The following is a 22,788-nucleotide window of genomic DNA, read 5'->3' on the forward strand; positions in this document are numbered from 1 at the left end:
TCAAGCTGCTTTCGGACCAGCTGGGGGCTTTCGGCTGCAGAAGAGGGAAGAGAAGAGCTGTACATGCAGGGTGGGGCAGGAGACAAGAGGGCTCAGTTACTGCTGGGCGAGGCTCTGCAAGACCTCTCCCTGCACTGGGTCTCTGCCTCTTCAGTCCTGCCTAGGCTGTGAGTTCTAATGAGCACTATAGATTCTTCAAGACATGTGGAATGGAGGCTCTGCTGGGCAGGTGAGAGTGGGCCAGTCAATGTGAGACAACTTTACTAAGGCCCCACACTCTGTTGCAGTTGTCTCTAGCCCAAGGTGTTCTAGGCCCCAGGATTGCCAGCAGATGTGTTCCCAGGGCATCCCTTTCACTGGGTGAGGCTGGAGGAAAGTGGCCAGGATCCTGGGAAGACAGGGGAGGCAAGAGAAGGGTGCAGAAACACACTTACAGCTCATCATCGTATTCCTTGGGGGGGCAAACGGCAACCACAAGGTCTATCCAGTCCTGTGGAGAGAAACTGTGTGATCATAGGGCACACAGAGGGGTGAGTGATGCATCTTCCGGGTGTTCTGTTCCATTCCTGGGCTTCATAGGCCAGGGTCATCCAGGGCACAGTGAAAGCTGGGGTTCCCTTTTGGAGGCCCACACTCTAGGAAAACCCTCCCCCAGAAGCAGGGCTGTAAGACCCTCAGTTGGCACCAAGTTCCCATGCAAATCTATGGACCAGAGCTGGACAGTCACATGGACTCATAGATGTGACCCCTGGAGTCTGGGGTACATCCTAGGAAAGTGTACCACTGAGAAGCTGCACCTGTAACCCAGAGCCATCTATAGCAAACACAGGCTCTTTGGGCCTCACTGTCTAATCTTGACACTCAGTCCCCTCAATGGCACTATCACCATTGCTAGTTTGCTCATCACTGTCCACCCGGCCTTGGGCGTGTCCACTGGCAAGTCCTGAAAGAGCACCGCCCTCCCCCATGCCAAAGTTCCTAAGGCTCACCTGACCTCTCTCCCCACCCTGTGACCTCCCTCCAGGAGCACAGAACACAACTGCTCCCTCTGTCCTAATGCAGCCCTTCAGATCACCAAAGACGGTCATCATGTTACCCGTTGGTCTTCTCGTCTCCATATCCTTTCATGTGGGTCCCAGGCCCATCTGGTCTGCTTCCTCGGCACTGACCTTAGTACCTCAGGCTCAGCTGCCTGCACACAGTGGCACAGGTTGTGCACTGCACAGTGTGAGTGGGTGCCATGTACATGATAGTCTGTAGGAGGGCACCCCCTCAGACTGTGCAGTGCACATCCTGAGAGACGTCACGTGGTAGCCCTGGTCCATGTGGCATATCTGCCCGCTGGTCTGTTCACTCTCTAGCAACCCCCCCACCCCCCACACATGCTTGATTCCTACTTAGCACACACTCAGAGAAGACCTTGGAAGTTTCTGTGGGTTTTTTGAGGAGGGGCGGTAGATGGCCATGTCTAGTCTTCTGGACTCTGTGTTTGTGCCACTGACTGTTGGGACTAAGTAAGAAGTGACAGAATTCTCAGAGCTGAAGCCCTTCAGGTCTGGACTTTGGGTACCAGCCCTGGACTGGGCCATTGCCACTGTAAGGTCAGGCTCCAGACAACAGGGTCTGAGGCAGGTGGGGAGGGAGGAGGGAGAGAGGCTCATTCTCACCCCGCCCTGATTCCAGGCTTTCTGCAGTGCAGCCTCAGCCTCGGCCAGGGTGTAGTCCGTCACAATCTTGCCATTGATGGCCATGATCTCATCTCCTTTCACAACACCACCTTCAGGAAGAAGCAGATTGGCCACCTGGACTACTTACGACATGTACCTGATTTCAGGTCTTTGTGTGGCTCCTTACTGTGGGAGGGGGGAAGAGACCCCACTCTGGGCTCTGAAAGCTCTTGAAAAGCAAAATAGGCTGTGTTTCTTAAGGCCCCTCCCACAGGTGTTCTCCGGGCTCTGCAGAGCCGCTGGACCACAGGAGTCCTTGGCATCCCTGATCTGCACTCTGCAGCATTTCTGGTGCAGTTCAAGGACGGCTACACCTCTCCAATGCCGCCACACTAGCTCCATCAATTCCCTCCTAGCATCCCTTTTCCCCATGCTCAGCATTTTCTGCAGTGTGACCACAACCATTCCCCTGCTTGCTGATGGTCCCTCCCGTCCTCTTCCCAGCTCCACAATGCAGGGCTGTCTTCCTGGCTCACTGTTCTCACCTGAGCACTTCTCATAGCACTTAACACAAAATAGGGACTCAACAGGAGAGTGCTAAAACAAGAACATTGTGACATGTGCTGCTGGATACACTGTCCTGGGATCTAATGGCTTTAGGAAGGCAAGAAGTACAGATGAACAAGTTTCTCACTGCAAGGCCTGTCAGAGCCTCAGATATGCTAATATGTACCTTGGCTCTAGAAATAAGCAGATTATTTATGATATCCCACACCTCTTGGCCATCAGGCCTCCTTTTTGGACAGAATTCTGGTTGACGAGCACAGAACTCTGGGTTACATGGCAATCAATCACTTGGAAGCCTTACAAGTGTGAAGACCACAGGGATGTGGCAGTCAGTAAGGAGGCAGCCATAGTAGTTTGGAACTGGTGTTCTTGGGAATGTCCTGAGATTTCTAAGCCTCAGGGACCAAACCTCATACAGCAGATTTCCATCTGCAGAGGGACTGAGGATAAGCGACTCCCAGTAAAGCCATGAGGTGGCCCAGGGAGTGGCGCAGGTGGGCCTGGCAGCAAACTGTCCTTCGGGTTGCAGAGAAATGGGGGTAGAAGAGGACGGTGTGGTAACAGGAAGTTATCTGAGCAGAAGTGAGATGAAGGCTCTGAGTGGGACTCGGTGGGTTCTCTGAGGCCAAGGCCATCTTGGCAGTGCTGGACGGCACCCAGGTGGCCCAGGGTGCATTGCTTACCTCAGTAACTGCCAAGCCCACCTGCCAGCCAGCCAGCAGGTGCCTTTGATTCCAGACTCCTGTGTCTCAGGCTCTGGTCCTCTACCCCTCTACCCTAACCCCCTCTGGCCATGGGAAGACCTTGTTCTAGTCTGAAGGGAGCTGATTCTAGGATTTCCGCACTTGCCTAGGATGGAGGGGGCATCCGGGTTCTACAAAGAGCTCCCGGTGTACAGAAGCCCTTCCTGGTGTGGCAGAAGCATCAGCAGCAGTGGAGTTTGATACAAGGTTTCAAAGGCTGAAAGGTGAGTGAGTTGGTAGTGTGAAGCAAGAGACAGCCTGGGTCCTAAGTCAGTAAACCATGGGTTCTGGGATTTTGTTCAGTTTTGAAACAGGGTCTCACGTAGCCCAGGCTGGCCTCAAACTCACTATGTTGCCTTGAACTTCTGATCCTCATGCTCCCAGCTCCCAAGTGCTGGAATTACAGGCACTTGCTGCCAACCCTGGTTTATACAGTATTGGGGATGGAACCCAGATCTCAGCAAGAGCTCCACCAGCTGAGCCACATCCCCAGCCACAGCAGAGGGTGTTTTTGTTGAAAGGGAAGGAGGGCTTGGGGGAGCCAGTGTGTATGGGGGAGTGTGGGAGGTCTCTGGCCCTGTGGGAGGGGCCAGGCTGGTGAAGACCTCCCTAGAGGTGCTACTTATACTGAGCACTAAACCAAATGGCCAATTTGCCTGGGTTCAAGTACTGCATACATCTTTTACTGGCTGGGGACCCTCGAAGAAGTGGGTTGATCTCAACATGCCTCAGCTTCTAATTTGTGAAATGAGAATCACTATGGTGTATACATGGGGGTTGTGAGTGGATTCAGTAAGTGACTATCATGAAATTCTTGGGCCCAGTGCTGTGGGCCAGGTTTTTAGATTAATGCCTGATATGTGACTCATTCCGCAGACCACCTGCTACATCTGCCAGGATGCTTCTCCCTGCCCTCTGCATGCCCCTCTCTCCCTGGAAGGCTTCCTTCCTTCACAGGCTTCGGTGCTTAGCTTTGTAGGCTTCACTGCACCCTATGCCCTCTGGGTCCTCATGGCTTCCCTCCCACCATCACCCCCCACCAATCCTCGGCTGATGACCCTGCTGCTATAAAGAGCTGTGATTCTGAGCCCATTTCTGTCACTGGCCTTGGAGTCCCTAGAGGTCAGGGTGGCATCTGGGCATGCCACCTCAGGTCCTGGCACCATGGCACAGCCTCAGACAATATCTGAGACTAGCTAGATGGTTTTCTGGACAGGCCTGGCATTCTTGAAGCCAGATGTCTGCTCTCCTGGGTCATCTGGTATAGCCATCACACCATCCCGCAAATGGCAAAGCCAGTCCACACTCACCATGCCGCTCAGCAGCTCCACCTTCATAAACAGCAGAGACGACTACCTTCCCCACAGGGGAGTCCACTCCACCCTCCAGGGCCAAGTCTAAAGATCCCTCCTGGGCGGAGAAAAGCAGGTCTTAGGTGGCCACACAGACAGCAGCCCGTGGAGCACCAGGAAGTCTCTCACAGGACTACAGAGTGCAGGAGGCATGGGACCATGCAGTGTGGAGGCCATGAGAGAGTCATGGGAAAAAGCGGGCCTGGGTTGAGTATGTGGCCCCCACAAGGAGTTAGGAGAGGAGCAGGAACCTGCTGAGTCGCCTAGGAGTAGAATAAGCAGGGAACCAAGATGGCAGGAATAGAGAAGGTTGGTGACCAGCCTCCACCCTGTGACCAGGTACCTTCTTGATGCGCAGAAGCCGGACATCCTTCCCTGCTATCTGCTCTGGTGAGAACTAGAAACAGAAAACCAGGGTGGGGACAGCTGTGAACTTGCTGAAAGGTGAGAGTGTCCGTGGCTTTGACAATGGACACAGACACAGACACAGACACAGACACAGACACAGACACAGACACACAACACACAGACACACACACACACACACACACACACACACACACACACACACAACACACACACACACACACACACACACACACACACACACACACACACACACACACACACACACACACACACACACACAGGTACATACTCACGAACGCATGAGCTCTCTCACTCTTGCAGCCCCAAGCCCCACTGTTGTAGGCTTACTGGGATGATGGAAGAAAGCCTTGTGAACACATGGCTGGTTCCTGGCATGAAGCTAGTGTTCAGAAAAGTAGCTGCTACAATAACTCCATACCACACGTATATATGTGGGTATGTAAACATGCATCCATAAAACACATTCCTGTACATGTATTACACACATGCATGTACACATGTATACATATATACACAGCACACACACCATGGTTCTCATCGAGAAAGGTGGCCTAAATGGAACCTTTATGGGAAAGAGCATCTGGGGCATTGTTAGGACTCTTTGTATGCCCAAGGGTCCAAAATAAAGCTCCAATTCTTCCTCATTTGGGGGGCTGCTCCCCCTGATCTGGAGAGTCCCTCTTACCATGGAGTAGGGGTCAAAGCCTTCTTCATATTTTCTGAAATCCTGGAAGCAAAGGAAGGGCTTTAGGATGTAGAAGCCACCGAGGCACATTACAAACACAAGCTCAGACAGGCAAGGAAGGCAAAGTGGGCCAGATTCCAGGGGCGAGAGGTGGGCAGGGGATAGGGAGTAGTTGTGGTCAGGGTGGGGGTCGAGGGAGGAGGTTGGTAGTGATAGCAGATGGAGTCTGCTTAGTGGTGAGCAGGAAGCGGCAGGAAGCTTTTGGAGGGGCAAGGCCCTGTCTCTGCTCTGGTCAACAGCTGACCATCTGTAGCTTCAGGGATACCACTGGGATCTGGGTGTCTAGTCAGTTGGTCCTTGCCTCACAGAAAGTCTCATTCAGCAGGCCTTTTGGGCCCAAGATAGCCTTCTACGTCCCCACTGGAGGATGTGACCAGGTCATAGGGTAAAGCCATATTTCTGCCCTCAGTGCTCTGACCTCATGGAGTGGCAGGTCTGTCTAGGAGGCTGCTTGGCCTGGAGAACACAGCCACAAAGTGACTGGGGAAGGCAAGTGGCACTCTAAACCAAGGGGAGAGGCGAGGGGGTGGCGAGTTTGGGGGCAGGTGTCTGGCCACTCTCTCTTCGTTGATCTAGGAGGTAAGAGGCCTTCCTCCCCAAGGGAGATGGAAAGAAAACACAGCTCTGGGACCCTGGCTCAGAGGTTGCTGTGGTGAAATGGCCAGGACTTGGAAATAAGATGGCGAGAAGCAGGCAAAGCCAGAGCGAGTGTCCCAGGAGTCACACACAGTAAGCCAGGCTAAGGCACCCACCAGCCTCGGAAGCCAGGGTGCTATTCCACAGTTAGTCCCTACTGGAAAGGTGGTCACACAGTTCCCTAGGCCTCACCAGGTCTCCGTGAGCAGGCCAGGGATCCATACAGCTATGAAACTCTGGGCACAAGATGAGGGCCCAACTTCAACAGATGGGTCCCTGGATGTCTGTCCACACTCTCTCTCCTTTTATTTTCTAGTCTGAACCCCAATGAGGTCTTGGATCTGTCTAACCAAGGTCAGGGACCATATCCAGGCCAGTCTCTGCATGTCAGACAGCACACAGAACAAGGGACACAGCACATCTAAGCACCAGGGAGGTTACTAGGCAGAATCTGGGACCCGTGCCTTTGTCTCCAAGAGAGGCCTATCTATCCCTGGCTGTTCCTTCTGGAATGCTGGGCCATGCTGGCCGCAGTCCCCATTTTGGGACTCTGAGTACTGTTCTTAGAGATGGCTGGGTGGTAGGTCTTGCGTGAATTCTGAGACTTAACGTTACTGCTGGTTGGCCTTAAGAGAGCTACACCCTTGTTTCAGCAGATGGAGAAACTGAAGTCAGAGAGGTGCCATGAATGCATAAGGTCACGAGTCAGGAGGAGGCCAACTGCCCCTGAGGGTGTTTGTGTTCCCAGCTACCGGCCCTTGGGTGCCTACTGGGCAAGGGCAGTGCTTTGAGAGGCAGGTGACACAATGCTTAAGAGCTAATGGCAGAACCGGTGTCCTGGATATAAATCCAGGGTCTGACACTAGTGGAGACAGTCGAGCATGGCTCCCTGCTTCTGCTTCCCAGGGAAGACAACAGTGCTCTGCCTCCCGTTGCTGTGAAGGTTAAGACCCTGATGAATTTAGAAATAGGGCTTGGCACAGCGCACTTCTAAGATTAGCCATCTGCTGTCCATCTTGGGTTCTGGGCTGTCAGCAGTCTCTTACGGATACTCTGCCTATGCTCCCACCCCCACTACTTCTATTCTCTGCCTATCAAATCAGCTCGTGAGTGTGGGAGGTGGAGAGACTGCTAGCTAGGTCACCTTTGATTTGGGGACCTCTTCCATTGGTGGTGAAACTGTCAGTTCAACAGTTGGCTCTGGATGGAAGCCCCAGGATGTGGGGAAGCTAGATAGCAGCAAGGACTTCCAGGGCCCTGTGAGCCCCAGACAAATGGAGAGGCCAAGCTGCTGCCATCTCCTATGACTAATGGGAAATTGTGATCTGCTTGGAACAAGTACAGACTAAAGGAGCGAGGAGGTATCCAACCACCCCACCCCCACCCTTCCTTCTCTCCTATGGATGGAGCCAGGGCCTCCAGAGATTCCCCTGTCCTACTTCCTCCTTGGACCACCAGAGGGTAAAGGTGTCCATCCTGCTGGACACCACTGAAAAGCCACTGGTCCCCTTTTGCTCAGGGTGAGGTGTGTGTGTGTGTGTGTGGGGGGGGGCAACAGACTGCAAGCCTGAGGCGTCCCAGTAGGTGGCACTTGGGGTACCTTGAAACCTCCAGGCACTAGAGTAGAGAAGGAGGAGTCAGGCACACTGAGACGTGGGGGAGGACCAGATAGGCAGAACTACTAGACACACGACTACATGGGTGTCATTTTACTTGTCTGAACGCTGTCTGATACACCACCATCCTCTTCAGCATCTCCTGTGGCTGCCAGGAATAAAAAAACAAAACAAAAAACAGTTCCCCACAAGATGTTAAAAATAGATATCGTCTGCCCCCTGGTGTCAGGCCCTGGGGCTGCCAGCCTGAGGCTACCTTGTTCCTCCCCAAATAGACTTATATTAGGGAGCATTCCAGGCCTCCCATGCAGCAGTTGCTGTGCAGCTGAGGAGACACCACTCATCATGAACCAGAGAACACAGGTGGACTCAGCAGGCAGGCCCTTCGGGGGAGCTGAAAGGACAGCTGAAGTTCAAAACTAGAATGGGAGTGCCCCACCCTGACATCTGGGTAGGCTTTCCTTGAAGGGAATACAGTTCTGCCACTGCTGTGCCCCCACTGTGGGAGGCCAATCAGAGGTTGGAGCCCGTCGGGTGACTGTGAACCCCGGCTCCCTTAGCTGTGGGGACTGGGGTCAGTGGACCTCTCCACTGCAAATCATGTGGGTTCATCTCTTGACAAGATGACGGCTGATCTGACTTTGTGTCCTATCTCACTTCCCTTCCAGAGGTGTCAGAAACTGGGAGACAGAATCCTGGTTTGCTGCTCTGGAAATGCCCCAGAGGGGTCCCAAGGGGCTTACCAGGACCTCCGATTTCACAGCTGGCCTGTAGATGAAGTTGGGCTCCTGGTGGACCATGACAGGTTTGGAGATGGTGGACACGCCAGGGCCTCGTGGAGGCTTTGGGCTTGGGCAAAATGTCTACAGGGGTTAGTTTAAGAGAGACCCATGTGAAGTCATGGCGAATGTGGCCAGGGATTGCCATGGTACTTCTACAAACATGCAAATCACTCCCATGCACGGAGCCAGCCCGATTCAACCTCCCTGACAGGTCTGGGGTAGGCTCTTGTCACAGTTCTTGTACTATCTGGTGAGTTCCAACCATGCACCTGCCTGTCTTTTAAGTATTAACTCAGAATGCATTCTATATCGTGGAGATGTGACTCAGTGGGTAGGGTGCCCCAGGCTCACTCCCCAGCAGGCAGGCGCTACATGCCTGCAAACTCAGCACTCAAGAGGTGGAAGCAGGCATATTAGAGGTCATCTTTGGCTACATAATGAGTTCAAGGCCAGCCTGGCCAATATGAGACCCTGTTTCTTTTTATAGTTATTTGTGGGGTTTTGTTTTGTTTTGGTGTCTCACTCTATAGCCCAGGCTGTTCTGAAATTCATGTGTAGCTCAGGTTGTTCTCAAATTCAGTGTCCTCCTGTTTCAGCCCCTGGAGTGCTGGGATTACAGCTTTGATCTAGCATGCTGCCCCCCCCCCCCAGTGTATTAACTTGTCTGGTTCTCACAGTAGTTGGGTGCCACTTGCATTCCTATTTTATAAATCAGGCTGTCCAGGCTCACATATAAGGAGTAACTGGTGCCCAAAGTCATTCAGCCAGGGAATGTCAGAACAAGATTCCAGACTACACAGTCTGACTCATTACTGTCCCTCCTGCCATCATTGTGTTCCTTGTTGTACCGATGCCCTTCCTCTGCCCCGTGTTGTACTGTATCCCTCAAGGCTCAGCTCTAAGCCCTAACAAGGCAGTGCTCCTAAGATGGAACACTTAGCTGAGCTAACTTAGAGAAGAGCCCTGTATCTGTAGTGGCTCTCCCTTCATATGGCAAACGCCTAGAAGGCAGGTGTGCCAGCCTCATGGTACCTTCTTCTGCTCTGCCCCTATCTACTTCTCATACCAAGAGGGACAAGGCATGAACCTGGTACCTCATCTCAGAATCAGATTTGTTAATGAAAAGCTACTGCCCACTTTTGGGGGGTCACTTACAGAGAAAGATGGGACCTTCTTGCCAGGCTAACACAGTGTCCTAAAGCTGATGGCTGGTTGGGCTCTGGGGAGATGTTCCTGGATTGAGGTCTACAGGGTTCCAGTCCCTCTGTGATCCTCCAGCCGGGAACTGTCAGCCAGTCAGAGTCAGGAATTTGACATTGCCCATCCCCCTGAATGATCTGAGCTAGACCCACTCTCTCCTCGGGAACTTGAGTGGGAGGCTGATGAAAGCCATTGGTGGGGTGCTGCTGACCACCTCCAACACCTCCTGTCCCAGTGGACAGGAGCCCCCTCAGACCAGTCACAAGCCTGGCCATGAGCTACTAGGATCAAAGTCTCAATGGTCCTCAGGGATTGGCTCTTGCAAATCAATCTTTGGCTAAAGATCAATCGATGGGAAATATGTCTGTCTGAAAATACCACCGCTCAATCTCTTGACATCCAAGAAAAACATTTCTCATCTTTTAATAGTAAACTTGAGAATTTCTAAGAACTCTCTCATCTTCAGTGTTTCTTGGGTGGTGGCCAGAAGTGTCTGAGTATTATACACCAAGCCAGTACCGCTGCTAGTGCTATGGAAAAGGGTGCTGTAATGTCCTAAGGCTACCCTGGGTAGTTATCCCTTTATTTTCAGAGCTAGGTACCCCCCAGCTTTCCCCCATGCCTCCAGTTAAACCAGGGGTTCACTTCCCACTTAATAGATGTTCTCAGTTACTATAAAGACAGTTGGCTATTCATCCACACAAGAAAGGCCCACACTGCAGATCACCAGTCTCCACTAGCCAGGAGCTAAGAGGACAATGACACTGACCCAACACATTACTGCTCATTTCATGGTCACAGCAATTCACCATGTAAACACAGGACTTCAAACCCAAAAAGCACACATATGCAGGACAGGACATCACACCTGGGACATGGGGAGAGGTGATGTTTCCCCTGTCTCCACTCACTGGGGCAGTGGAGGGCACAGGAAGCACCACCCACATCCCACTTTGTTTGCAAGTGCAACATGCAGAATAAGGTGGTACCTTTGGGGTAGGTGGGAAGCTCCGCTCAGGGATGGGGGAGCTGGTGGGCTTTCCACTGTGGGTATTTGCCTCCCAGTCATCGGCTGGATGGCCTGGATCCCCAGTGCGGAAGGGGTGGTTGCCCAGGGCCTCTTCTAGGGCTGAGGGCAGTGGGCGGGTAGGAGTGAGGTCTTGGGTGGGAATGGATGGAGGGGGAGGAATGGGAATCGGGGGTGCAGTGCGTTGCACCCAAGGTGAGGATGAGGTGCTCATGTGACCTGATGAGGGAAGTACGGGAGGGGCAGGGATCTTGGAAGGTGGGTTGACGGGTGGGGGGTGGGGTACCACAGGCAGTGCTGAGGGAGTCTTGGGGGGATAGTAGAACATGTCCAGGGGGATGTCATCCAAGTCAGTGGTGTGGAGGTGGAGCCCACCGGCGAAGCGTCTCAAGGGTGGGACCAGAGGAGACGCAGAAGGTGGGGGAGGTGGGGGCCCTGTGGTCATCTGGGGGTGGAGAAGTTCTGTCATTGTCCACTCCACAGCATATCAACAACAATGTTCCTTTCTTTTACTGCTAGAGCCCCATCACTCAGACCAGAACAGGGTGTGCTGCCACCCAGCTCCCCAGCCAAGGAGAGGCCCGAGCTATGCCACCTGGGCATGATCAGACCATTTACCCTCTAGAGCAGGACACATTTGAGCATGTAGGGAGAGCCTTGGTGCTACAGCAGGGACAACAGGCCCAGTGGGGACTGTCTCAGGGCAGAAGGGACTGTGGTCACTCAGAAGATAAATCCATAAATACAGACATGTCTCCCCTCACCAAGACAGGAGGTGATAGGAGCTATCAGGGCTGGGCTGCAGACAAGGAAATGTACACCAGTGTGGCTGGTGACAACCACCAATGGCCACCATGCCTCCCACTGTCCTCAGAGTGCATGCGAAAGACCATCCTGTTACCTCGGCAATCTCATTCTCAGCAGAGGAAATCTGCTGGAGGCGGGTCTGACAGAGCCTCTCCACCCAATACTGAGTCTTTTCCGATTCCTCTAGGTCTTCCCGCTCAGTCTCAGACACCTGGGACCCAGGATCAGTGTCCACAGGAGAGGACAAAGGGCACAATGAATCACATGGGCAGTAATACACAGAGGCACTGCTCTACCCCTCCCCAAGTACAGGCTGGCATGTCAGTATCTAGAAAAAGGAACAGACCTCTTCTGCCAGGGCTCCCAAGGTCCACAAAACCCGAGGCTCTTGGACTTGGAGTTCTTTCGTAACCTTTTTCCCCCTTCTGCGCATTTACTCTTGCATCCCCGCAGGGCTGCCCTGTCCTCAGAACTGCAAGTTCAATCTTATTCTTCATTTTGAAGATAATCTATTCTTAGTGCCAGACCTAATCCACTTCGCATTTCCCAGGACTTCTCTGGTTTTATAATCTAATCAGCCTGGCTTTGTGATTCATGGGAGCATTAGAAGCAGAAAGAGTATTGCCTGCAGTCAGGAAGCTCAGGAAGCTCGGGCCAACCACCTCACCTAAGACACAGGAGCTAAGACTCATGCTGTGAGAATACTATTGGCATGTTTAGTCTTAGGTATATTCCCTAAAGTTATACAGGTCTAGCCTCAGACACACTGTGTTGATGGGAGCAGCCTTGGACTCTAAGCCTGATTTTTTGGAGATAGTTTCATGACTACACTTGACAAAGGCTGGACCCATATACTGAGAGCCATGCAGCTCGGTGAGACTTGGTAGTAAGAGCAGACTGAATGAGACTGGTGAACCAGACTTTCAAGAGAGACAGAGGGGTTAACTTTAACTAGACTGTGAGCCAGAAGACCAGCTCCATTGCCACACCTAAGGAGAAGAGGCCTTGTCATCGAATTTTACAATGGTGGAGTAAATAAAGGGGGCAGACATGTATCAGTGACACGCCTGAGACTTAGTCTGGGCAGAGAGGGTAGCCTCAGACCCAGACCCTAAGCCAGGAGACTAGCCTTAGTCTCAAACATGCACCTTATCTAGAGCTGACCTCAGATGACCCTGGGTAGGTGGTGTAGTTGCAATCTCTAGACTTGGAGGAAGGGCCTGTCTTTACACCCTGTCTGTGGAGAACGATCCCAACGGGCCCTTGGAAGTCCAGTGGAACAATGTGTATACCCGGGACTGTGCACACACCTCCTGAGCTAGCCGGTTGATCTTCAGCTGCTTCTCCTTCTCCAGCATCTCTTCCTTCTCTTTGTAGAGCTTTTGCTCAAACTCCAGTTCCTTCTTGTTCTTTCTCAAGTCCTGCAGGCTGTCATGCTTGGCTTTCTTCTTCTCTGCTCCTTTCTGGGCAGACGGGGTGTTGTGTGTGTGATAAGGGTAATAAGGTGGTGTTGGCACTAGCACAGGACAGCAAGCAGGGCATCCAGCTTACAGACAAGACAAGGCAGCCTGCCTCAGTGAGCCCCACTCACTGCTCTGTCCTACCACACTGGGCACTGACCTCTGAGGTCTGGCAGGCCACAGTTCCCATTGTAGAGTGGGAGACATACTCATCCACCAGCCAGAACTGGCTTACTGGTTCACTAACTAGCTGTGTGACCTTTTGCCTAAGTTCTGTAGCCTCTCTGGGCCTGGGCTCAGCATGTCTCTACAGTAGTGGAAACAGCTGCCCCACAGGCTTCTAGCCAGCGCCCATGAAATACCATCTGTGAAAGGGCTTTGTAAATCTCTAAGGACTGCTCAATAAAAGGCATCGTGTTCATTCCTGGGACCTGGGTGCTTGCCTTCCCCAGCATCAGAGGAGGAAGGTGGCTCAATGCCAGAGACACATTGTGGGAGATTCTAGTAAATCTGAGTGAACTAGTTCACCTGCTGTGCAGAGGTCTTCTGTCCTGGTCTAGACATGGGACCCTAAGCCAGGGATACTGGATTCTGTCTTGATCTGTAAGCTCTACATAGTGTCACCCAGAGCATCCAAAGCCAGGGTTCCCTCTAAACTGTGTCTTCAACTGAGGGTTCTCTGAAGACTCCAGGACTGGGAGATGCAGGAGCCACCAGCTCAGAGAGGTCAAGTCTCTTGGCCAAAATCAGACCTGAGTCCTCCAGGTCCCAGTCTTCATCTGGGGCAGAGGAACCCAGCAGTGGGAGATCACTCCCATCACACAGCAGAGAGCACAGAGCCAGTGCTCACAGTGGGTGTGGAGAAGGCCAGATGTAGGACAGTTCCCAGAATAGCTGTGCCTCTGCCTAACAGGCTTCCTGCTTTTTTGCTTTGAGTCAGCTCAGAGTCTAAGGCCCAGAATGAGGAACTGAACTTCCCAACAGTGGATGTAAACCTTCCATGTCAGCTGAGGGTAGGGGGTATCTACAGACCTCTGATGGGCTCATCTTGCCCCACGGAAGACAACCCTATCTGCAAGAAGAGCTAACATGCTTTAGAAGTGCTTGCCTCTGGACCTGCCTCCAGAGCAGTCCACAGCATCCCAAGGAGATGCTTCTCCTTGCTTCAATTCTGCTTGGTTCACAGCCTACCCTGCTCACCAGGCCCCTAGCTCAGCTCATGTCTCACATCATGTTGAAGACAGCATGTTTGAACAGCACTCCTCAACAGGAGCCAGAAGCGTTCTATTCAGTGGCAGCTGGCTAGAGTAAGGTCATGGTCTCCTCAGGGGCCACCACAACAGGAATGGCCATTCTATTTGGTTAGAAAAAAACAAAACAAACAAACAAACAAAAAAACCTACAGCAACATCAAGATTTCACAGCCAGAGTGGGCTCCTGAGAGGGGCAGTGACAGGAGATAGCTCATGTCCCATTCTCAGTAAGAGCATCTACTGACAGATAGGCAAACTGCTAATGAGCACTGCCAGTGAGCTCCTCTACCCCTATGCTGATAACTTAGCTGCCCATGAGAATGTCTACCCAACCAGGCTGGGAGCTCTGCACATCAGGCCATGCATGATTTACAGAGGCAGTTCCTTGTGGTGTGTGTGTGTGTGTGTGTGTGTGTGTGTGTACAGACATGCACATACATATGCTTGCATGGACAGTGAATGCTGTAGGTACATATATGTAGAGGGCAGAGGACAACCGTAGGTTGTGGTCTGTTGTTTAAGACAGAACTTTACTGCAAAGGCCTGTGAGTCTCTAGGGGTCTGCCTGCCTCTGCCCCCATGTAGTCAGTCATCTCTGAGATTACAGGGGCATGCCACCACACCCAGGTTTTTCTGTGGGCTCTGGGATCTGAACTCAGATCCTTGTACTTGAGAGGCAAGCACTTTGCCTGCTAAGCCATCTTCCCAGCCTCAAGCAGTTCTTGTGAAGGGTCCTGGACAAAACTGTAACTCCTCCAGGGTCTGCACAGACTGGTGTCCTTGAACTGAGAGTATGTGTTGCCCGTGTAGGAATAGGAGACATGCAATCTCTTCTCTCAGATACTGGGGTTCCACTCACAGCTGTGGATACCCCCTTACATTCCTTAGCTCCAGCTGCTGAGAAACAAATCATCTCTGGTGACACTGGACAAAGTGATAGTGGGTTTCAGAGCTGGTGTGAGGGATATGGTTATGTTGTCCTATTAATTGTCAGTTATATTCATGACAACGATCGGTTTCCATCTATCTACAACAGCTCTTCTCTTTTGGAAATGAAAACAGAAACCAAAATACCAGCTATTCTAGAATGACAATGGAACGGTTTTGGAGAATCTAGCCTGACCCCTTTACTAAGAACAACTTCCAAGGAACATGATTCGTGTGTGTAGAACATTCCAGCTCATGTACATTTTCATAGCTATTAGTGTTTAGAGAATGTCTTCCCTATCTGTTTGTTTTTATTATTTCCCCAGTAAAATTTACATATGTATGTGCATGTGTGTGTACACTCGTGTACTCTATGTATATGTATGTGTATATATGAATGTGCATGCACATGTATACTGTATCTGCTGTTCTCTTTAGCCAAGTTCTAATAGACATTAGAAAGGGAAGAATTAGCAGTCTAACTCAATGAAACTCCCCCAGACATGTCCAGCTTTCAGCCTGCAGTGAGGATAGCTACAAACGAAGCCCAATACAAAACCACAGACGTACTTAAAACAATATGAGATTATTCTTGCAAGGCTTCTGTAACTTGATTGTATGTGAATTTTATAGATGACAATGCCATGTTACAATGTCAAAAGGTTGGACAGGACTTCAAGCCATGGATTCAGCCTGTGGCATAAAGGGCACAGTCCTAGGAGACCACACACTTTCTGAGACTATAACAGGGTGGGAAGGAGTCCTGAAGCCTGGTCACTGCCTGTGCAAAGCTGGGATCCCAGGTAAAAATGAATACTTGTGTCAGGAATACCACTGCTGTTGTGTAACAGGGGTATGCTGGGGAGTGCCTGAAGCTCATGCACTGCCACAGCTTTGCTTCCGGGGAGCTTGCTAGTGAGGGCTGAGCTGGCTGAGTGATGTCATACAGTTGAGTTCACTCAGATTTATGCCAGCAGCCTGATTTCTAAATGCCAAGCCATCCTGAATGTCTAATATACAGTACAGATATTAACTGTGGCATTTTCATAATCAAATGTTGATGAAATTTAGTAAGACAAAAGATGAGAGTTTTATGGGGCCTGGAGATAGTGTAATAAGATTTAGATAGAAAATTAAAGGTCTCAGAGAATGGAAAGATACATAATCCTAGACCCGGGCAGAGACAGGTCTAGGGAACAGTTGGAATTAATATGGCTGTTTTCCCAGACTGGGGTGCCAAATTCCACACAAGCTGCATCTGGCAGGGTCACCAAGAACTGCTTTATGTCATGCACCCTGGCATTTTTACCCCGCCTAGCCTAGGCTTCTGGTTATGGCTCTGGTCTTGCTTGGCATAGCAAGTCTGAAGTTACTTGCCCCCGCCCAAGCCCATCAAAGCCACCCAGGGCTTAGGCAAGTCTTATGCTAGGAATGCTTGCTCCCCTCCATTAACACCTCTATCACAGCACCCCTGCCAGATATCAGACAGACAGGGGTCGGAGTCAGCTTTGCAAGTGAATGGGGAGAAGAAATGTTTAGAAGAGACCACAGCTCACATGAAACTCAGCAGCACACAGCACCTCACTCAGGCCCATCCTACCTTCCGGATGGTTGGGAATTTGCCATCGTAACGGTAAAACCACCCAAAGGCTACAAGGACAGAGAACAAATGATGAGATGCAGCATCCATGGGCAACCGTTGGGAGTTGGGCTCCCAAGGTACGTGTAGCTTTGTGAAATCCAGAATCATGCTCTCTGGCCCACTTTTCCCTCACCTGATGAGAGATCTGGGACAGAGCAGGCTGGAGACCACCTGAGTACTGTGCCCTGATTCCCAGGCTCCGGTCACCATTCCCAGAACACTGGCTTCAGAAGTTCATGCCAGAAAACCAGCAAGATCATCCTTGTGGAAAGACACACTTTCCCAAATCACAGAAGTGGCTGCAAACACAAAGCCCCGTGGAAAGAGAGAAAAGTACTCCCTAAGCTGATGCCTGGTCTCCACAGCTAAGAAACGGCTTCAAACAAAAGGCAGCTGAGCCTCTCCCTGGAACTGCTCCAGACAGAGCCCAAGTGTCTCACAGCACAGCTTGAAGACCCTCTTCAAACGCCAAAGAAAGGCAGTCATTTTGGAAGGTTCTGGATGGGCAGTTGCGATAACAGCAAGCAGGAAATATGCTTCTAGAAAGGATATCTTACACCCAGACCAGATAAACAAGTCATAGTCTCCTTGCCCATGCAAGGAGGGCAGTACCCCAGACCTGAGCCCCCAAGGCTAGAGGTGACAGCCCAGGCTCAGCTTTCAGTGCTGGGCTGGGTATTGAGCTCAGGATTAATTAGATCAGGCACATATGCCCAGTGACTGATGGGGGAGGGGTCTAAGGAGTTTTATGGGACAGGCCAGATAAGTGGGGGGAATTTGGAGGTCAGTATTTAAATATTTGAGCCAGTGGCTTGGCTGTCCGGGAAAGTGGCAGGTAAGTTTTCAGCCTAGCCATGGATCTAGTCCCTAAAGTTTGTTGCTCAGTGCATGGGCCAAGCAGAGACTTGGAGCATCCTCATAGACCCCAGTGGTTCCCATCATGGTCTCCACTCTTTCTGAAGGAGGTGGGCAGAGCGAGCAGGGCAGCCAAGCCAGGGAGTGGAGCATGGGTGCCAACCTGCGGTCCCCGCTTCTCCGTGTTTCCATCCAGATGGTCTGCAGGCTCCAGCTTGGCCTCCACTCCCTGATCATCTACCCAGGGGAAAAGAGGGACAAGCTGATGAGCAAGAGGAGTCATAAGAGGAGCTGTGTAGGAGCCGAGGAGCCTGTGACCTATTGTCTCCAGGAAGCTGTGGGGTCAGGGGCAGCAGCAGGGCTCAAGAGCTTCCAGCTATGCTTTCCTGCTCTGGCAGGTGCACACAAGGCTTTGAACATCAGTAGCTTTAACACTTGTCTGTAAAATGGGTTAAAAGTAGGGGCCTCTAACCTGACATCAGCATGAGGGCCATTTTGCAGGGCATTTGGTTGAAAGCTGGCGGTGCAGGGAGAAGGTTGGCAATAACTGAGTATCATTTATGTTTGAGGAGAGGAGATTTTCATGGGAGAATGGATCTTCTTACTTGTCTTAGGGAGTTATCTGAGCTATGTGGGCAGTAGGTGAAGGCTGGGACTCCCCAAGAGGCTGCATACACAGGGAATGTGCCGTTAGGGTAATAGGAGTCTCAACATCGTGTGGGAAGAAAAGCTATCTATTCTAGTTATTTACAGCCTGGATCCTGACCTTCCTGGAACTCCAGCAGGAAGTACAGAAGCCTGCTTGTGAACTATGTTTCAATATTTCATAAGGGCTCCTTTCTTAGGGGCTGTGTGTTCAGCTGCTTTCAGTTCCAGTTGCTGTTTGCTGGACAAAGGAACACAGATGCTTAGTGAACACAACGAGGACACAAAGGACTACTTAGCTTGATAGAAAACTCCTACCAACTTTCAAAACATCGGTCTGTTGGGTGGGTGATAATTGAGTGGTATCCTTGAGGGAGAGGGGGCTAGTGTCGTGTCATTTAAGCCCCTCATCTTCCAGCTAAGGGGAGGGGTCCATGGTAAAGAACTCTCCCCTCTCACACTCTGCTAAGCTAAGGAATGGTCTTTCAGCATCTCCTTGACAGTGTCTCTTAGCCCTAAGAGCTGGGCAGTGTTGCGAGTGGTCAGTCAGCCACTGGTGGCTGAGGCAGCTGTCTGGGTCCCACAGGGGGCCAGGGTTGCAAGATCTGCCAATGCAGATGTTCTAGGCTCTTTTCTGGTTGCCCCAAAGGGCAGAGCCTACCTACCCTTCATAGGCATAGAAACCTGAGTGGGGTCTAACTCAGCTAACGGGGTCAGAGCTGAAGGGTGGTCAAGGAGGAGCTTCCTAGATGAGTTTCAGTGTCCCCTTACCTCTGTGGAGGGGGCAGGGGAAGAAGAAAATGGAGCCTCTCAGAGGCCTGGCTGCATCTGTGGACCAGCCCTGAATGCAAGCTACAGTCATAAATGGTGTCAACTGACAAGATCTAGAACCACCAGGGAGGCAGAGTGGATGTGTTTGGGAGGGAGTTTCCAGATTGGGTTAACTGAGGTGGGAACACTCAGCCTAATGTGACAGGAACAAGTGAGCTGAGTATCAGCTGAATACAGTGTGTTTGTGCGTGCGTGCATGCGTGTGTGCGTGCGTGCATGTGCGTGTGAGTGTGTGTGTGTGTGTGTGTTTCTTGACTATGGAGATGATGTGACCAGCTGCCTCATACACTAGTTGCCATGACTTGATGCCTCATACACTAGTTGCCTGGCTTGACGGACTGTATCTTTAAACTGTGGACCTAAGCAAACTGCTCCTTCCTTAAACTGTTTTGGTCACAGCAGCAAGAGAAGGAACAAACACAGGGCTAATGCTTGCACTGTGAAGATGGATGGATGGTTGCAGCTGCTGTCCCAGGTGGGCGAGGACTCAGCCATCAATCTGAGCTTGTGGACTGTCTCAGGATAGTGTAGCCTGAGTAAAGGGAAACTCTTGTTCCTTTTATTCAGGAAATTTAATTTGGTTAAAAAGCATTAAATAAATACCTAGCTTGTGAAAGAGCTTTTATTTTCCATAATTCCTGAGAGGGTGAGCTCTCTGTGAAGCGGAGACCCAGTTTCTAGAAGGTACCACACCAACTCGGATTACTTTCACAGAGGTAATTAAAATCGATTTCTCTCCTTCAGAAGCTCCTATTTCACTCACAAATTAGCTCCTGCCTGGAATACGTATCATTCATTGGGAATTTACCTCAGGCCACATCCTCAGCAAGTATGGACTAGCATGGGGGAGGCTGATGAGAGTGTGCTTTGTCGTCCCTGAGAGATGACACCTTGTCCTGCTGCCAGGAAGGAATGCACCAGGGAAGAGTGAAATGGAAGAATCTAGATGTACTGCACCACTCTTCTGGTGTTGGCAGTGGGTTTGTTTCCCTGTGGGGCTCAGGTGGGGGCTCAAATCGGGTGAGTTAACTAGGCCCATGGCAATGAGGAACCTTGGTTCTGGGGTCCAGGGAATCCACACAGTCTAGGCCCTGAGCTCTTGCGAGCACAATAAGGTTAGGAGAACCTGTCAATGTCAATCACAAATAGAAAGAGATAGCGGGTGGGAGTGAACACCCAACCAGAAATGAGGGACTTGTGATGGCCATGGACCCACACTGCTTGGAGCCCCTCCCCTCCTGAGACATCCTGAGAGCAGGCTGATGGAGCTTCTGATGGAGGCCTGGGCTGAAACTGGAGGAAGAACACGAGGCTGCTAAAGAGGGGATGGGAAGGGCGGGGGGAGCTTAGGCCCAACACAGCACCCCCAGATTCCAGTGGATACCTGGGGGGTCTTATAGCACCCCCAGATTCCAGTGGGCACATGGGGTGTCTCATAGCACCCTCCATATTCCAGTGGGTACATGGGAGGGGGGGTCTCATGCTCCTCTTTCTGCCTCCAACCTCAGCTTGCTAATGGCAGGATAGCTACCCACATGCAGGAATGTGGGTGATGGGGCACTTTGACCAGCTGCTCCCCCAGTTGCCTGGCAACCTTAGACTACCAGAGATTTACCCTCTCTTTCTCCATACTGGTTTCAACACAGCCCCAGTTCAGAACCAGGCCAGAAGACAGCATGACATTTAACAAGCTCATGTAGTCATCCTATAAGCCAGTTCCCACACCTGCCAAGCTCTCTGCCCCCTCTACAGCATCCCAAACATCTGGGGTATGATGTGGGAGCTGGTGCATGAACCAGACCCCCCACAAGGAGGGCAAGCATCCCTCCTACTGAGGCTCCAGCTGATGGTCCCCAACACACACTGCCTCTCCCTGACAGCACAGACAGCCCTGGGGTAGTCACCTGGGGAGGTGCTGATGAGTGGGGAAAGATAGTATCTCTGTCTTGACCTCAGGCCCTGGAAGGGCACCACCCTGTCCCACACAGGCCATACATACACTTGGGCTTGCGAAGAGGCGTTGGGTGCACCTCTGCGGTGATGGTTTTAGGCAGGATGAGCTGTTCCTTTGAGCCCCAGTCTTCTTCCCACTGCTTTTTAAATTTCTCTTCCTCCTCCATGATCCTGAAATGAGACCCCACACCTGTGATTGGAGGCAGAACCTTCAAAGGTTTACTTGTTGCCACCAGAGGACCCTGGCCAGCTTGGGAAGGGAGGTTTCACAGCGCTAGCCCAAGCTAGGATGTTCGTTGTGGTGGGAGGTCTAAACTCAGCAATTTGCTCCAGGTGCACTGAGATGAAAGGTTGTTTAGAATTAGAGGGGTTTCAAGAAAAGAGGATTTAGCATAGAGTTATCAGGGGCTGCAGGTGGCCTGCCACACCCGTGAACACACTTAGGTCCAGTACTGAGAGCAGGCTGAGCCCTGTACTGTTATTCTGCTTGTATGGGATGATAGCTTGAGGCTTGCCTTGCCCTGAGTGACTCCATCACACAAAGCAGCCTTTGTTTTGAGTAAGAATGTGGAGGTGGGATGACTCTGCAATGTGTTTGGACACGTAGATACTACCACGCGTCTAGGACCAAGTGTGAGTTTATAGGGGTACCACCTATAAACTTACCAAAGCAGGCTGGGAACACATGGCTACATGGGTGTATGAAAACTGTCAGAAAAACAAACCCTGAAACTTACCCAACACACTGGACTAGTGAACCTGGATCCCACAAAGAGAAGGACACCTGATGTTTTCATTGTGACAGTTCCATTGACTGGTCATGTGACAATCCAGCGTATGTCAAATGACTAATACACGCATCTGGGGACTGACAGCTAGGCAATTCCCGCCTGTCCCTGAGGCTTCTGCTCATGTAACACCATGTGGAGCATAGTATGTGATGTGGGTGTAATGTCAGTAACTAAGGGGGGAATAACATAGGGAAGCTGGAACTATTTGTGGTTTTGAGGTAGTGAAGTCAGTGTAGCTTGTGGATTTCTTTTGATTCAATAAATTCTGATGTGGAATGACACAGATGTGTCTATGTTTCTGACTAATCGGGCTTAGGACACGCAGCCATGGCACTCAGGATGGACACTCACTCCTCCATCTCCTTTCGGTATCTCTCATTTTCCTCAGCAGCCTTCTGGGCGATTTCCTTTCTCCTCCTGAAACAGAGGTTGGCCTGTGTGAGTATATGCCCAGAGTTAGCTCTACTTGGGGCTGACTCCTGATCTAGAGTCCGAGGGTGTTAGCACAGTGGCAGGTGTGGAGTGCTTCTGCAAAGGCTGGGTCCTGTGCTCTGGGGTGACTCTATCTGCACTGCTGGGCAGAGATTCTGTGCCATGGGAGCAGGCAGCAGGTCCATCCAAAGGTAAAGCAGGAACCACTCACCAGGCTAATTCTGTGGTGGAGGAGACGGAGTTGCCCTCTTTTCCATTTTCTAAGTACATAGTAAAAACCCAACACATACCAGAGTTGGCATGTTGGCAGGGGTTTTGATCTGTGAGTTGCTTATCCCATTTATTTTCTCATCCTGCTATTTCAAACATGCAGAGGTGGGGCTTGTCACCACAGGCATGCCAGGCTCCTGACCCAGACCGTATAAACAAGCATCTCAGCCTGGCCACCTATGACTGTGGACATAGAT

At 51.3% G+C, this 22,788-nt stretch overlaps 1 protein-coding gene across 1 annotated transcript in view; it reads right to left on the minus strand.

Annotated features, from left to right (window-relative positions):
- Positions 1-22,788, minus strand: part of Ush1c (USH1 protein network component harmonin) — a 39,868-nt gene continuing 17,080 nt past the window's right edge. The window contains exons 13-26 of the mRNA XM_035446848.1: positions 22,241-22,306; positions 21,145-21,269; positions 16,773-16,822; positions 12,843-12,995; positions 11,627-11,743; positions 10,688-11,170; positions 8,460-8,579; positions 7,814-7,864; positions 5,405-5,446; positions 4,673-4,726; positions 4,288-4,387; positions 1,668-1,777; positions 435-490; positions 1-34 (exon numbers count right to left, since the gene is read on the minus strand). Of these exons, the coding sequence (XP_035302739.1) occupies positions 1-34; positions 435-490; positions 1,668-1,777; positions 4,288-4,387; positions 4,673-4,726; positions 5,405-5,446; positions 7,814-7,864; positions 8,460-8,579; positions 10,688-11,170; positions 11,627-11,743; positions 12,843-12,995; positions 16,773-16,822; positions 21,145-21,269; positions 22,241-22,306 (1,561 nt within the window). The remainder of the gene's footprint in view (positions 35-434; positions 491-1,667; positions 1,778-4,287; positions 4,388-4,672; positions 4,727-5,404; positions 5,447-7,813; positions 7,865-8,459; positions 8,580-10,687; positions 11,171-11,626; positions 11,744-12,842; positions 12,996-16,772; positions 16,823-21,144; positions 21,270-22,240; positions 22,307-22,788) is intronic.

The sequence above is a fragment of the Cricetulus griseus genome, chromosome 6 (genome assembly GCF_003668045.3).
Source record: "Cricetulus griseus strain 17A/GY chromosome 6, alternate assembly CriGri-PICRH-1.0, whole genome shotgun sequence".
In the NCBI taxonomy this organism is placed as follows: Eukaryota; Metazoa; Chordata; class Mammalia; order Rodentia; family Cricetidae; genus Cricetulus; species Cricetulus griseus.